Below are 16948 nucleotides of genomic sequence, written 5' to 3'. Positions count from 1 at the left end.
CTTCTGTTCATTACTCGGCCATTTCAATTTTTCAAATTTTCAAATTCTGATTGGATTGATAAAGATTGGCATTAGTTAGTTCGGATTGGATTCGAATTTCCAACATTACTTGACAATGATTTGGAATGGAGAACGATGGTATGCAATGCGTTCTGGAAAAAAATTGAGTTGCTCGAAATTCACGTTTTGACAATTCCATATCAACATTTGAATAGGACTAATAAGATTTGTAAACAAACTTTTGTTTTGCTGATTTCTCTTAATTTGATATCATTTCAACACAGAAAACATTCGAAATTGATTCTACCAAGGGTAAAAATGTTGAATCATGTGTATTTTTCATAAAATTCAACTCGGTGGCGGAATAATAAGCGAAATAAGTTTGTTTACAAAAGTCTCATTAGCCCTTTTGAAGAATTACCATTTAATAGCAGTTCTCGATGAAATCAAAACAAAACATTGCCAGCAGCATAACTGCAGAAACACATCAAAACAAAAACATAAATTTTGTAGCCAGAATTATCGAAAGATTCGAAAATAGAGCATACAGAGTTGCTAGTAACATCAAATTGGATCAAATTCGAGCAAAATTTGATTGAGATTGGATGAATTTGTTGTAATTTTTTCGATTTTTTGTACTCGATTTGAGAAAACTATTTAAATTGCTAAATCGAACGGAACATAACAATTATTCTGAAGTGACGTTCCTCTCGAGAAAATAACATAAGTTGATATGCCTAAAACTCGTGGCTTCCTCTTAGCTTGATCGCATCCCTTTTGGGAATAAATCTAACAGTTATTTCTCGTCATGTTTTCGAGATATGCCCACTATCGAATAATCGAAAGATAAGTAAAAAAATCATGTCTAACTTTTTCCAGTCCAATTTTCCACGTTGTAATTGGATTTCAAGATGGCGCGTTTCATACAGTTTTGAAACAGTCTTACTAATACGATCAGTTTTCCATTTATCCCATAACGAGCTAAAATACACGTGGTGGAGTAGATAACGTCAATAAATGTACTCCACAATCACAGCCTGAAACCAGCCAAAACCAGCACAGATGTTTACTAGCCAGTTAACTTCACATACTTTCTCGTAAAAACACAAATCATCCCTACTATGACGCACATCTCAAACGGTGCTACATTAATTGATAATAACTCTTCGAGCTGCGGCCACTCGATCATCTAGCCTTAGTTCAACGAGAACGTCCGATGAAGATCACGCATTCCGCGCTCATTCTTGTACTTTCAATCAGCAGCGTTTGGACCGCCGGATTCGACGAGAATGTAGATCCCGTACCCAGCTTACGAACGGCAATCAAAGATTACTGTGAGTGGAAATATTCTTGCTGTGATTTATCCGAGGCACTTCTAACCTGCCGGGAGCTTTGTTTCAATTCGCTAAGCTGCGAGGAACCTACCACGCAGCCCTCGGCACAACTACAGTTCGGACCATCGTTGCTGTCCACCCGAGGCAGCTTCCTATACAAGCCCATTTATCGCCCTACGACAATGGTTTGTCCAGAGGGCTACCGGCCGGACCACCGGGGACGTTGCCGGTTTGTGTTTACCTTGGTATGATTTCTAGACGCGTGTGAGCGGAATCGAAAAGGCTCAGAAACACGCGAACAAAAAAGCTAAGTTAAGTAACCTACCTATAGTGTGATGATAAGCATATCAAAATTTTATCAGCATATTTTCAAATTCGAAGATAACCGGCGTACAGCCGACGCGATAGATTGCCCCCAAAAGGTTACGTAAACAGTAGTCCAAAATCAGCTCGGTAGCGAAGATGGCTCCGAAAATTATCGCGTTTTGTACTACAGTACTAGCATTATCAGCGTTGTTCCAGACGGTCGCCTCAGACAACATCCTCTATCTAGAAACACTAGCTACAAAAAGTCATCACATCTGGAGCAAGCAGATTTACGATCGCCTATACGAGAATGGACATAATCTCACAATCCTTTCATTTGAAACGGAAAAATCTATACCCGGTAAGACATTTCTGGTGGTAGAAAATTTTATTGAAAGAGTGATGGCTGAGTACGGTCAGGACTGGGACTACTCGGATCTCGGAAATCCATTCAAAAACATTATGTCCATGTATGATTTCTACAATATGGCCAGCCGAATCTTAGCAAAGGATGACACCGTTCGCCAGCTACTGGCTTATCCGAAAACGTTCAAGTTTGATTTGGTGATTCACGATCTCACAATGGGACAGTTTTTGCTAGGATTCATTGATTACTTCGGAAATCCACCGCTGGTATCCGTTTCTGCTTTCAACATTCCCCCTCATGTCACCACCATGGCAGATGCACCACTTCGAACAACTCATATGCCACATTACGCATCCAGTTATAACCCCCAAATGAACTTCATCGAGCGAGTTAAGAACACACTATACTGGGGCCTTGATATCTTCTACCGCAATCACATCTACATGCGCAATGAAGATCGCCGAGCCAAACACCTGTTCGGTAAGGATACCGCCTCAGTCAAGCAAATTGAAAAACGATCCGATGTCATACTGGTCAACATGGATTTCAGCATGGATTACTACCAAGCCTTGCCACCGAACGTCATCCCGGTGGGAGGTTTACACGTATCTCGCCGGGAAGAGGTAGCACCCATTGTCAAACAGTTCATCGCCCGTGCCGACAAGGGCGTTATACTTCTCAGCTTTGGAACAAGCATTGACAATAACATGCTGGGAGATCAACTGAATGAAGATATCTTCAACGTGTTCCGAAGCATGCCCGACTACGGATTCATTTGGAAGAATACGAATCCGGAGAATCTTGGATCAATTCCACCGAATCTACTCGTACTGAAGTGGGTCCCTCAGTCTGCGATTTTGTCCAACCCGAGGACTAAACTGTTCATCAGCCACGGAGGTTTGTTGAGTTTACAGGAAGCAACCTGGCACGGAGTACCCGTTGTTGCCCTCCCGTTTTTCGTCGACCAGTTTAGCAATGCGGAGAAACTCGTGAAAGCGGGAGTGGGGATAAGTTTGCCATCGAACGAAGTAAACGAAACTAATCTTCGGGAGAGTATCGTCCGGATTGTCGGGGAACCCAGGTGAGTTTCAGGTATACTAAACCAAAACCGTTCACAACTATCGAATCGTTTTCAGCTACTACGAAAAAATGAAGGAACGCTCGTACCACTTCAAAGGGCAACCTCAACATCCCTTGGATCGGGCCGTATTCTGGATCGAGAAAGTAATTGAAAACAAAGGGTTAGGCTATCTTCGCTCTCCAGCGCTTGATATGAATGTATTCCGGGTCTACGGGTTGGATATGATTGGAGTGGTTCTATTGACAGTTACTATTTATTACCTGATTGTTAGAAGACATATCGGAAAGAAAGCTCCGGTGGATAACTCTAAATCTAAGAAAGATTAAGCTGGGATAGTTTTCTGCTGCCATTCGATTGAATCGAATACTTGCATTGAACTGTAAACTTTTTACATCAACGATTCAACTAAAGATAGTAGTGTAGCAGGGAGCAGGATATGACCAAATTCGTTACTAAGGAGAGGCACCATAGAAGATCAGAAAATGAAATTATTTCAGCGCGTTGTCGCTTATGTTATATTTGTACTCAAGGCGATCAATACACGAGAATAAAAGACAACTTTTGGAATGATTGCTCAGCTTATATTTGATGGGAAAGCCAATTCCGATCGTAATATAGGTGTGGATTATTCGCACGGAATTATGTCACTCAGTCAATTGCAACATCCGACCATTATTGAATTGAGCTACTGCTACACACTTACGTGTTGCGTAGCCGGATTGTATTTATATATCAACCAGAATCTTCGTCATCGGATTCGATACAAATCCGCCTGTCAAAAAATGAGCTGACTGAACAGAATTTTCATTTAAATTTCGGAAATTACAATGAATATGTTGTTATGTGTATCATTAGGATTCGATGTAATCTGTTGATGCGAAAAGATGAGGTTTTATGCCTATTCAAGAGAGAATTTATGTTCTGCTTGAACGGGCTTTTCCCTGCTCCAAATAAACAAACAAATAAACAAATTACCATATTCCAAGTCAAATGGTCATAAGTGCAAATGAATGTCACGCTTTGTTTACTTTCTCTTTCGATTATCATACGAAATTTTAAATTTTAATGTCAGTATATATCGAAAGACTTTGATTTCGTTTAGCATATAATGCAAAGAGTAAAAGCGGAAGAGAAAATAAATATAGAGAGGCTTTCATTTGCACTTAGGACCTTTTGCCTTTGCCTTTGCCTTTGCCTTTGCCTTTGCCTTTGCCTTTGCCTTTGCCTTTGCCTTTGCCTTTGCCTTTGCCTTTGCCTTTGCCTTTGCCTTTGCCTTTGCCTTTGCCTTTGCCTTTGCCTTTGCCTTTGCCTTTGCCTTTGCCTTTGCCTTTGCCTTTGCCTCTGCCTTTGCCTTTGCGTTTGCCTTTGCCTTTTTTATTAGTTATAAATGTTTCTTGTCGTAATGCTGGGTGGATTTTTCTTTCAATAATTAATAAAATAAGCCACACTGAAAAAAAACCGTTCCAAGAAAAGTCAAACGAGACCTAACCTATGAGACCTACGAACGCATGAGGCCTTTCGCCAAATTACATTATATGGCTCGCAATCTCCCTTAAGCATTAGAATTTTTAGACTTAACTATATTCTCTGTTGTTCTGTTTAACCCTTTCATATCCAATTTTTTTCTAGCATATGTAGAGTTCCAAAACAAATTTTCCTTGAAAATGGTAGGATCAAGAAACCCGAAAACCCTTTTTATAATGATAGGTGCTTTCCTCGCAGTGTTAGAAGCTGCTCAATGTTTACCTTCCAAAGCAACACATTTCTCCTAAAATATCCATAATAGCGTATTTGTGTGGAAAATGTAGTCGAAGACAGTCTAATCAGATAGCTTTAATCAGTTTTCAATAATATTGCAAAATAACGAAGATATCTCAAAGTTTCATTTTTCGTCGTCAACGTGAACGGTTCCTAGCAGCACTGCTCCGTTGGAATGTAATCAGATTAATTAAAATAGATTATAACTACTAGAGGGAGCAAAACGCTACTGTATTCATGTATTCACGGGCTGAAACATGGGGTCTTGCTCTAGTATAATTTATCCCATCACTTTGACATGTGTGTACCCGGGGCAATATGTGTCAAACTGGGCCTAGCCTATGTAAGAGCGAGAGAATAACTCATCAGTGTTAACAGCGGCATGCATCCTCTAGTAGTTATATTCTCTTTGCATTAATTGCCATAAATTCTGTACTTGAGCTAATACTAATAACTGTTAGTACTCAGAAGAATGGAAATAATATTATTGTGTGCGAATCTTGTTTAATCCAAAAATTATATCTGTTTGAAAACTTTGTTGTTTTTATAAACAACATGGCCATGAAGGTGTTAATTCTTAAAAACGCAAATAATCTCATTGATTTAATAACGAGTAAATCAGAAGCATCGTTATTTCTGCTACAAATATCACACTAATGTATCTGGCAACCCTGAGCCAGTTGAGATTGAGTAGCGCGTCGCGTCGGTGTGGTTTTTTCCTCGATCGAGTTTCTTTAAAAATGAAGAGGTTTTCCTTTTTCGTCGTTCAATTAATATTTTGGTCGCGACTACATTACAATATCGCGGAAGTGAATAGTGGAAAGTTTTCGTACCTGTTTTAAGCGAATTTCTGCACGATCGAAAAAGCTTTGCGTGTCCGATCGTGTTTGTTGCAGCGGTAGCGAATGAAGCTAAATTCAGTAAAAAAGTATTTTAATCGATGCGTGCATCAATTTGTGAAAATGCTGTCTCTGGGAAGATAAATGCAGATGTGTTGTGAAAATTGTGCCTCTGGAAAGAAAAATGCAGCGCTACCTTTTCGGGCTTGCTGCTTGCAGTCGGCCATTTGCATCTCTTCAAGCCAGCATCATGCGATTCGCTGTCGTGTTACACTAGCACCACAGCAGGCGTGTTTGGTATGCGTATCCGTGCGGTAGAGTTGAAGTGTGGTGCGATGTTTTCCAATGGCGCGCTGTGAAATTTGAAGTGTTGCCGATTACACGGCACTTTTTTAAAAGTTAAAAGTTTAGAGAAAAAAGAAGCAAGCCATGGAAAGTGCTTAGTTTTTTGAAAATGAAAATAAGTGTAAAAAGTTTTTTTTCCAAAGTGCAAGTATCACCAGTTAGCATGTAGAGCAGTTCTAATAGAAAATTAGCCTAATTTAGCGAAGTATTACTGTGTAAAATTACATCTGTTCCCGTGAGTCGAACAGTGATCATGATATCAACGAGGATCATCTCAATTCTTCGGGTAAGTTTATGATCTTATTTAGTGAACTTGATCATAAATTTATTACAATAGATTGATCTTTCAACAGTGCTGATTTCGATCAAATTCCCTTCTAAAAATCGATGAAAGTTTTTGGTCCGATTGTTTTGCGAAATAATTATTCCAATATGGTCTCCAACAGGGCAAAAATATTCGAAGGAAAAATGAATACGTTAGATTAATATGTTGTATAAATATATTATTCTATATAGGGTTTTATATATAAGTTCAAAAGTGTGAAGCTTAGCTTAAAATTTGTTTTCATTTGTATTGTATTGAATATAGCACCGTACAGCTGTAACAGCGCATCATGCCATTCCCGTAGCTGTGTAAACTCCTCTTCCATCGCACCCAGGCGTTCGAATTTTTTCTTGATCTGTGAAATAATATCCGAGCTATGATTGGTATTCTAACGACTGCGAATATGTCCTTACATTTTCCAACTCAAACGTCAGGCCGAAGATCCGCGCATGCAGCACTTTGTGTTCCTGCTGGAAGCGCATTGTGGCCTGCCGATTCTCCTGCAGTTAGGTCGTGTGGAACAGTGGTTCTCCACCGGTGATTTGTCGTCCATTCTTCGAACCCATCCCGTCGTCATCCGTCTGGTTTCAAGGGATGCTTCCGATCGATTCCGGTAGCGATAGATTTTCCATGCTCGGCGTTGCACTATGGGGTAACTGGGCCAAAAAGCTGGACAAAATTATTTTCTGCAGTACTGTGTATTATTTTGCATCTATAATTCAAACGAAGCTTAAATAATTGATTTTGAGCATATTTTCCATTAAAAATCCACCTAACAGTGTGAAATTTGTTTTCTACTAATATTTCTTCAAAAACAGCCTGAATAAAACGATTTTGATTGGTAGTTATAGTTACATTTGTTGATTGTTAAACATTCTAAACCTAGTTATGTTATTTTTCTCAAAGCAAAAAGTAGTATTTTGAAAGGAGACGAACTTAAACTGAATGTAAAAATCCTACAGCTTTGTATGCAATATTAAAACTGTCATAATAAGGCTAGCCGTCATTGTGTATGTATATTTTGTTCAAAGATAGAGGTGCGGATGTAAATGACTGCCTAAAGTAAATATTTGTGTCGAAGTAAAAGCACAGAGAACAGACATATAAGCTAGAACCAACTTTCCCGAAAAACCTGTGTAAACATTCAAATGAAAATACGTTGAAAATCACCATCGCATACAGGTTCGCATGCGTGAGTCACCATTGTATCCAAGTTTGCATACAAGTTCGGTATAGCGATTGCTGGCCGATCGAAGCGCCGACCAGTGGTAAGTTGCTACTTGCTGTTGTCATTTCAAAGCAGTTTAATTTTTTACACGTTGAAAACTTTACTTGTATGCCAGTTCTCAGTGGTAAAACGAAAATTACTAGGGGAATCTCATTCTCTCGGTAAATAGCAAATTAAAAAAAACCAAAGGTTTAAAAAACTTTTTTCGGAAGGGCTACTGTATACTCAAAAAATGTGTATAACGTTTACATTCCTCGATGAGTCTTTGTTCCGAATCTCTTCAAGTTCTGCTGCTGGTTTGGAAAGGCGAGGGAGGAGGGGGGTGAGGGTTTGTCGATAGTAATAAATCGAAAATATATGACTACTGACTATAACCGGTAAATTAATTACGAAACTGATACGAAATCATAGCAGGAGATGCAGTGAAATAAGACTTATAGTTGCTTATAAAGTTTGAGGAAAAGGACCAAAATTATGTAAAAACTACGATTTTTAAATTGATCTCAAATGAAAGGTCGGACGCAGTCGGATGAGTATCCGCTGACGATGGACTGACAATAGCCTATAATTAAATATTTTTGGAACAACAAATGGGATTTTTTTAAAGTAAATTTTTTGGAAGAACCTGGCCATAAAAACCCGCCAAATAAGTGTTTCTCGGTTGACGATTCTCTCCCACTTGTTTACAAACTTGCTTACAACAACCATGATAAACACATGTATCAATATAAAAATTGACTTAAAATATACCTATTCAATTGTAATTATTTCAGCCTCAATCACAAATGCGTTTTCAGTATTTAATTTCTTATATTCATTTCCGTACAATATTAGCGTTTTTACCTAGGTAAGAACAAACAATAAGGTTCAAATAACCGCAATCCACCCTACATCGGCGCCATTCATTGCGCGGTAAACAGCCGATTCTTCATAAGTCTCAGATTACGTTTACTTTTCAGACCACGCAGTAGATACCAACACCAGTAGACACATGTGATTTATCTGCAACGTCGCTGTTCTAGACTGTTTATCGCCATCAGAAGGGCAATTTGGTGTGCTACACTTACGCATTGGACCTTCTACTGAAATCGAAACAAATAATTACCTAGTACAAATCGTATAGTTTACTAATGAATGTTCCGTAGTATCTGGATACATGGTTAAAATCAAGTACCATGCCCAAGAGCTTCTTAGTCAGCTCTGAGCAATCGTCGATATCAGATAACTGAGAGCCCTTCGCCTCGCGGCGTCGGCGACTCGTCCGGCGTAATCAAAGTGTCAACAACTCGTTTATCATATTTCAATGAGACAAAAACGGTGCGAATTTCGCTGTCGCCATCGCTGCACGGAATCTCTTCGTTTCTAAGAGTCGCAGTTTGCTAGTGGATCTTACAGGAACAACTCTCACGATCACTGTCACTCGGAATAAAGGGAAAAACTCCTGCTAGTGGAAATCAATTTACCGTTCTAAAGCGGACAAGTTCTCAGTTCTATACTCGAAGATTAAAAATGTAGCACCGTATGTATACCGTTTCGGGAAATTATTCCGAATACAAATCATTGACGGATTTATCTTTTCCTTTGCAGATGAAATACCAGCAGTGCGTAATTGATCTCGCGATCCTACTGATCACGATTCCATCACTAGTCGTAGTAGCGCTGCTGTTGGAGTACACGATGAACCACACCGACTGGTCAGATCAACTGGAGTCCCAGATCATAGTGCTGGGTCTGGCGGTGGCATTCTTTGTGATCTGCATCATGATAACGCTATACCTCACGCACCGAGTAGGGACCTGCATGTGGACCGGACCGCTACCCATGGACCAGCAGTCAATCTATACCATTGAACGTGGTACGGAAAGTGGTCTACCACCGGACTACTATACCTCCCTACTGGATCCGCCCTCGTACGAGAAGCTGGACAAGTACCTGCTAATAGACGAACCACCTCCGTCGTACGCAGCGTCGGTGGCGTCCTTGGAGGGAGCTCATATATGATAAGAAAATACGTCGAATTCGCGTCGTCACCACCGTATGTAAATCAGTTCTGTTATGCGAGATCTGGCGAAGGAATAAAGGAGAATGTTTACGCGGTTTGCTTGTTATTAGATCTGTTTATTGACTTAAGATAGCAGCTGCTCCAATGGCTTGCTTAGTAGCACTATGATAGCGAAGGTTACCGAAACTAGGTCTTGCTCGAAGGTTATCCGATGTGCTAGTGGCTGACTTTTTGTGCGATAGACTGTTCGATAGCTTCGATTCATAAAATTGACACATGCTAAGCAAAATAGGTTTTATAAATGAAACTACTATTTTAGTACATTCGCTGGCCATATTATCAAACTTACAGGAAGAAATGGGATCACCACTTTATATTCGTCGTTTTATTGTGCTTTTCTCAATAGAACTCCTATTTTCCTACTTATAGAAATATTTTATATATGAATTTGAAGATTCAGCAGTGTAAAACAAGAAAACGTAAGTCAAACACCTTGTAATTGTCATATTATAATATGTATTTTACAGTAAAAAAAAACTTCCAAATAGTTCAAATAAAGTTCTGTGATGACGCTTCAACATTTCTAGATGCAAGTGTGCATTTTATTCGATTTTGTTAGAATTGTCATACTGGAACTGTATAGCTGGTTTCTAGGAAAGGCTCCCCGTTAGAATTCTTAAGGCTAATTGCAGCGGACCGGATTTTGATTGTGATATCAAGTGTGCAGTTCAGTTATGCGGGTGAAATGATGTGATGATCGCGTGGGAATGAGCGTTTATTTGTGCGCACTTGAGATACCTATAATCTCACTACAGCGTTTCTAGATCAACGGCGCGTTTGAATGCTTGCGAAAATTGGGGCGCAAATGTGCGTGGATGATCACGATTACATTCGTCTTTATGTAACAACGCGAAGGGATCGAGCGTTTGTATGTATACGTGTTCGCTTGCGTGAGTGTTTCTATGTCACGAGTGCTAGCGCATGTATGTGTGAATCCGCTTGTATAAATTCGATTTTATAACCGTGTGGCCATTTGTATTTTCGCGTGTGTTTTTGATAGATCGAGCGTACCGTGAATGTGATACTAATTTTCAGTGTACGTTCCACATACTAGAAGAGGGAGATTTTCCACATATCATCAGAGTTCCTGATCATGACGACCTGAGCTTCCGGACTGCTATGATCATGACCACGCGAAAGCGGGCGTTTGTATGTTGGCACAAAGGACCGCGTTTAAATATTCTTAAGTCCTACGACGTTGACAAAATCGCCGGGACGTTTATATGATTGCGAGATCGTGGGCGCGTTCGCGTGGTTTGTATTATTGCGAATGCTTCGAGCGTTTGTATATCATTGCGGCCGTTCTTTTTATCGCGTGTGCGCTTACGTGTCGCATATACCAGAAAGTTTGTAATTTCGCGTTTAGTAATGCGTGCCCATAGCCGTGTAGTCATTTGCATATTCGCGTGTGCTTTTGAGTGTCGCCGAGAAAGAAACGTCAAAGAGAAAAACAAAACATATAAATCAGACATTAATTCAGTAAAGGTTGGATTGACTTACGACTCGTATGCATGGGCGGCTCCAGCCGACGCACCTTTCTGACAAAAAAGTGTAGATTTTTGTAACTTTGTTGCTTAACACGGTTCATATTTAGAGATATGCGAATAGTTAGATAAATCGCATCATCTTTGAATGCTATTCTTCTTTCTCTACTATTCATCGGGGAGTTAATTTTTCCATTGATTTTGTTAACATAAACTACACGTGGTGCATGTTTTTGTTTTCCAAATAGTAAAGCCCAATCTTTCGCAATCGACCTAGATACAATGAAAGGTTTCACTACAGCAGGTCTGTTTGCGATACAAACTCAGATAGCATTTACAGAATTTTTTTTAATATTAGCTTTAAATTTAAATATTAATTTAATTTCAGGTTATGATTAATCAATAAGATATCAAAGCTTGTTCTCATTTTGGTGGGCTTTTTTGTTTATATTTTTTTTCTCGACGAAACATCTAATTGAATACTTACTTATTTTATTAATAAAAAAATTTCAACATCTCAATGGATTTTCAATTTACTTTTACTGATTACACAAATAAGCAATTCTGTTTGATGCCATGGGGCAATTTTTCTGACCCAGCATCATATATATCCTTGAAAAACAGCGTGTACAGTAATGTGCCCATATTGCTTCCTTGTGTGATTCCTGATTTGTTGCTAACCTGAGACGGAACACGAAGATCTAGGTACTATTTTTTTAGCAAATAAAGTGCGTCTTCTCGGCCGAAGTCATCATTTAAATTGGCATACTTTCCATTTCACTTATTTAGATAAATTCCACGAAAATCAGATTTCCGTAAAATTAAGACAATTTTATCTCATGTCCAAGTAGAAATGGTGATTCAACCACATTCAATAAAGGTCAGTCTGTTCAGAAGCGTGGTTTCTCACCCGTTGATCATAATTGATTGAAATCCAATATCTTAAAGGATGCATTAAAGGTTAGTGTACCTCGGGCTCACTCTCAGTTTAAATGCCGATAGGATAATCTTTTGATTTATTCGTTAAAAATCTATGCCATTGCGGCGAAAAACTAAAACTGTGCGGCGAATCCGTCTTCGAGGAGGCTACAAATGTCACCGAGCAAATAAACAACCTAACAGTATCCCCAAACAACAGAAACCGGTCAGTACACGAGCCCGTTAGCTGTACGGCCAGGTGATGACGAAATTTGATAGATGTGTCTTGATCGGCGATGAAATATATGCAAAAATCAATTTCAAATAAATCCGAATTTTACAAGGCTACGGTTTCTAGCAGATTAAAATTTGTTTTCGTAACAAATGGTTTGGCAAGCGAATTGTACCTGTGGCAAGAAAATTAGCATCAGCAGACCCATGATGGCCCAATTACATTATGACCAAATCTAGCCAGCTGTCATAATAGCAAGGACTTGCTTCAATAGTCGACAATGGGGTCCAATTGTGTGTGTTTATTTTTTTTACTTGGTGGTAAAGCTCTTACCATACTACCGATTTCGTCCATTGTGTGCCAGAGTGAGGGATTCTGAACAGAAAAGATAACTCTGAACCCTACTCCTCTAAGCTCCACCAAGGAATCCGACATTTGCCTGATTCACTGGATTCCATTTGAAATGACTACTTCGACGGGAAGCTGTGCTCATAGACATCACTTGATTCCAGATCTAGCTGGTCGTGCTAGTTTGCTGGTATCACAACCGCAATATCAGTCCTGCACGGTATGGAATTCTACATGCACTCTACTCTGCGTTGACCAGTTGGATACCGTGGTCGATCCAGCGATTCTGATTGGAGGATGACTTCCGGTTCACTGGTACTCCGACGACGCTATACTGGTGGTTTGCCGCGTTCGGTGCTACCCGGTATAGTCCCCGACGGTGAAGCTAGTCTACTTCGGCGGAGAGTTCCCCGACGAAAGAATGTTTCCCGGGCGCGTTATTCTTGCTTCGAATACCGACGATTCCGGGTGCGTCCGGTTCACAGGAGCCCCGACGATTCAAGCCGGCGATTCGCTTCGGACTACTTGGAGTAGTCCCCGACGGTGGATCTATCCTACTCCGGAGAGCTGACTTCCAGTACACAAACTTCGCAATCTACTCGATTACCCCGGTGGTGGGCCTAGCCTACTCCGACGGAGAAATTTCCCAACGTCGAAAGTTTTCTCTGGAAACCGTTATCTCGATGCTGGTCGATTAGGTGCCGAGGTCAGTCCTGCGATGCCGGAGGGAGGATGACTTCCGGTCCTCATGTACCCCGACGATCTATCATCGACGATGCGCTCTCTATGCTGGTCGGTTAGGTGCCGAGGTCAGTCCTGCGATGCCGGGGGAGGATGACTTCCGGTTCTCATGTACCCCGACGATCTTTCAACCACGATGCGTGTGCTCAGTCTAGTCCCCGGCGATGGATCTAGCCTACTCCGGTCGCGCCTGCTGGTCTACTTTATCTCTCTTCAGCAGATGTTCATTAGACTGCCCAGAAAAATAATGAATTTTTGAAAACTCAATCGGCCCACCCCTGATTCGATGCCTAGTCCCACCAGGAGTTCTTGCACCAAATTTGAAGCAAATCGGACAAGTCTAGCTACCGGACCAACGTGCCTGAAGTTTGTATGGGATTTTTCGACAATTTACATGGAGAAAACCCACTAACTCGCATTTTTGCCGCTAGATGGCACTGTATGCATCGTATTATCACTAAGTGAAAATTGGAAAGATAATTTAATTGTCTACAACTTTGTCGAAGACTGTTAGGCAATCAGACTTTGTTAAAAGAAGTTATTAAAATTTTAACGAAGTGATGTCTGAGTCAGTTTTCCATGGGGCCTAGCAGTGCATGGTTGTGTATCAGTACTCGATTCCCACGAACTATACATTCTGGTGAAATTACCGTTTGGTTTAACTCAATAGTATGTTCAGAAGAATTATACCACATAATACGGGTTATGTTTTGGCTGGAAAATTTTAGTTCCAACTGTAATCGCATAGAGGGCGCCTATACTAACTTGTCAACGGAGAGAGATAGAATATCGAGATGTTCGGGAGAATTATTGCAAAATGCCTGTTCTACAACTTTGTGGAAGACACCTAATTTCTATCTCCTTCCGTTGAAAAGTTAGTGTTGGCGCCCTCTATGCGGTACAATGTGGAACTAAAATTTTCTAACCAAAACATGACTCCTATTATTTACTACAATTCTTCTGAACATACTATTGAGCTAAATCTAACGGTTATTTCACAAAAATGTTTAGTTCGTGTGAATCGAGTACTGATGCACAAGCATGCACTGCTAGGCCCTATGAAAAACTGACTCAGACATCACTTCGCTAAAAGTTTAATAACTTCTTTTAACAAAGCCAGATTCACTAGCAGTCTTCGACAAAGTTGTAGACAATTAAATTATCTTTCTTATTTTCACTTACAATGATAATATGATGTATACAGTGCCACCTAGCGGCGAAAATGCGTCTTGTGCGTGTCCATGTAAATTGTTGAAAAATCCCATACAAACTTCAGGCACGTTGGTCCGGTAGCTAGACTTGTCCGATTTGCTTCAAATTTGGTGCAAGAACTCCTGGTGGGACTAGGAATCGACTCAGGGGTGGGCCGATAGGGGTCATTTTTTTCCTGTCACTCTAATGTTCATGTTAACGTTTTCACCGAAAATGGTTCTCATTTCGTTTTGCTCGTCCTTGAATAGCGGGCATTCAAAGACCACGTGCTCAGGCGTTTCCTCTGTATCATCGCGCGCGATGCAGTACGGCGATCTCACGTGGCCGAACATATTTCTTGAAACAGCCATGCCCAGACAAGAACTGTGTCATGTGCATGTTCACTTCACCGTGCGCTCTGTTCATCCACACCGAGTGGCATGGACTTAGTCCATCTACCGTTTACAGCGTTATCCCACTATGTTACCACTTTCTTAAGATATCAGCTCGATCTTGTTTACGGACTTCTCTCGGACCTCGATCCCTATAATCCCTATTCCAGCTATCATGTAAACTGCCTCCGACGAGATAGTTCGATACGCGCTTAACACCCGCATGACCATCAGCCTAAACATGCTGTTCAGCCGAGTTGTGTTCCTCTTCGCCTGCAGTACCGTCACCCATGCAGGTCCTGCCAGTAGTCGCTTTTTACTGCTGTTGATCGCCGAATTGTTGGGCATGATTCGAGATAGTGTCGAGATCCCTTTTACGGCCTTCTCGAATACATGGTGGATGTGGCTATTAAAGCTTAGCCGGTCGTCTATCATTACTCCCAATTGTCTAACTTCCCGCGTTGAGTTGATGATACACTCACACCGAAATTCTTGCCTGCTGCACTGCCTTGCGATTGCGAATCAACACCATCTCGGGTTTGTGGTGAGCTAACATCAGGTTCTTCTTGCGCATCCAATCTTCCACAACATCTAGTGCCTCCGTTATGAGTACTTCTACTTTCTCTAGTGATTCGCCGATCACTAGAAGCAACATGTCATCCGCAAAACCGACAATCTTCACGCCCCTAAGGAGACTCCTTTGTGCATAGCACTCCAAAGAGTTGGACTGAGTATGGAACCCTGTGGAATGTCCGCCGTTACGGTTACACTTCTTTTTCCCACATAACCACTGTGTTTACTTATACTGCGGCAAGTTCGACCCTCATCAGCAGAAGACAAAAGTCAAGCCCGTAAGATTGTTTTCCTAAAACATGGAAAAGCTCTTTCCTAGTTCCAATTTTTAAAAATGGTAAAAAATCCGATGTGCGTAACTATCGTGGAATAGCTATCATCTCGTGCATTCCCAAGATTTTCGAGGCGATTGTTAATGAAAATTTATTCCACCAAATCAAGAACAGAATTACCCATGTGCAACATGGTTTTTTCAAAGGGCGTTCTACAAGTACAAATCTACTCGAGTTCATTAACTACACATTAACAGCAATGGATAACGGAAACCACGTTGGAGCTCTTTATACAGATTTTAGCAAAGCATTTGATCGCATCGACATACCCATGCTACTTTTTAAATTAGAAAAAATAGGATTTGAGCCAGGACTTCTTACATGGGTACAATCATATCTTACAAATCGTGAACAAGCTGTTCGATTTAAAGGGATAAAATCAATCCCAATTCAAGTTACATCAGGAGTCCTTCAAGGGTCTCATTTGGGCCCGCTATTCTTTATTTTATTTGTTAACGATATTTCCTTCATACTAAAAAATGTAAAAGTTCTTATATATGCTGATGATATGAAACTATTTCTAGAAATAAGAAATGGTGAAGACTTTCAGACATTTCAAAACGAAGTAAATATACTTTATACATGGTGTAATAAAAGCCTCCTGAAACTGAATGTAAAAAAATGTAATGCCATTACATTGAGTAGAAAGAATAATATACAGAACAATAGAATCTTATTCGCTCTCCGTAAACTAGGTTAGACTGGACTACATTTGCCATCTTATGAAGCACTATGCATGCTAATTGACATTCAAACCTTGAAATATCGTCGTGAATTTTCTATGATATCATTTGTAAACGACATTGTATTATCGAAACTAAATTTTTATGCTCCTTCTCGACAACTAGGTAACCGCAGCATCTTTTGTACAATTCGCCATCACACTAATTATGCCAAGTTTGGCCCTTTAAACCAAATGATGAATATTTACAACAAGCATTGCGAAGGCATTGACTTCACTATGTCGAAAACAAAACTTAAGCAGCAGTTTAAAGTAAACCAAAATTTTAACTAGTGTTAAGTTAGTTTAATAATTATTGTAAGAAACCGGTCTACATCTGTTTGACGACTTGAAATAAATAAATAAATAAA

The 16948-nt window shown here is 40.2% G+C and overlaps 3 protein-coding genes across 3 annotated transcripts; 2 read left to right on the top strand and 1 right to left on the bottom strand.

Moving 5' to 3' along the window:
* The first annotated feature begins 1584 nt into the window (after window positions 1-1584).
* Window positions 1585-3655, top strand: LOC131677093 (UDP-glycosyltransferase UGT5-like). The gene is made up of 2 exons (XM_058956678.1): window positions 1585-3088; window positions 3144-3655. Exons 1-2 carry the CDS (start codon window positions 1797-1799, stop codon window positions 3412-3414), a joined length of 1563 nt encoding a protein of 520 aa, XP_058812661.1. The 5' UTR covers window positions 1585-1796; the 3' UTR covers window positions 3415-3655.
* Window positions 3656-8620: 4965 nt separating this feature from the next.
* On the top strand, window positions 8621-9691 carry LOC131677092 (uncharacterized). Its single transcript, XM_058956677.1, has 2 exons — window positions 8621-9102; window positions 9171-9691. Exon 2 carries the CDS (start codon window positions 9171-9173, stop codon window positions 9582-9584), a length of 414 nt encoding a protein of 137 aa, XP_058812660.1. The 5' UTR covers window positions 8621-9102; the 3' UTR covers window positions 9585-9691.
* Window positions 9692-15053: 5362 nt separating this feature from the next.
* Window positions 15054-15386, bottom strand: LOC131693767 (uncharacterized). The gene has a single exon (XM_058981898.1). It carries the CDS (start codon window positions 15384-15386, stop codon window positions 15054-15056), a length of 333 nt encoding a protein of 110 aa, XP_058837881.1.
* Window positions 15387-16948: the final 1562 nt, after the last annotated feature.

The sequence above is a fragment of the Topomyia yanbarensis genome, chromosome 1 (genome assembly GCF_030247195.1).
Source record: "Topomyia yanbarensis strain Yona2022 chromosome 1, ASM3024719v1, whole genome shotgun sequence".
NCBI lineage: Eukaryota > Metazoa > Arthropoda > Insecta > Diptera > Culicidae > Topomyia > Topomyia yanbarensis.
This window is presented reverse-complemented; position numbering and strand designations above follow the sequence as displayed.

Excerpts from the sequence above, each read along its gene's own strand:
- LOC131677092 (XM_058956677.1), top strand. The coding sequence starts at position 9,171 with ATGAAATACCAGCAGTGCGTAATTGATCTCGCGATCCTACTGATCACG.
- LOC131693767 (XM_058981898.1), bottom strand. The coding sequence starts at position 15,386 with ATGATAGACGACCGGCTAAGCTTTAATAGCCACATCCACCATGTATTC.
- LOC131677093 (XM_058956678.1), top strand. The coding sequence starts at position 1,797 with ATGGCTCCGAAAATTATCGCGTTTTGTACTACAGTACTAGCATTATCA. Across the intron at positions 3,089-3,143 it reads CGGATTGTCGGGGAACCCAG|CTACTACGAAAAAATGAAGG; the intron begins GTGAGTTTCAGG and ends AATCGTTTTCAG.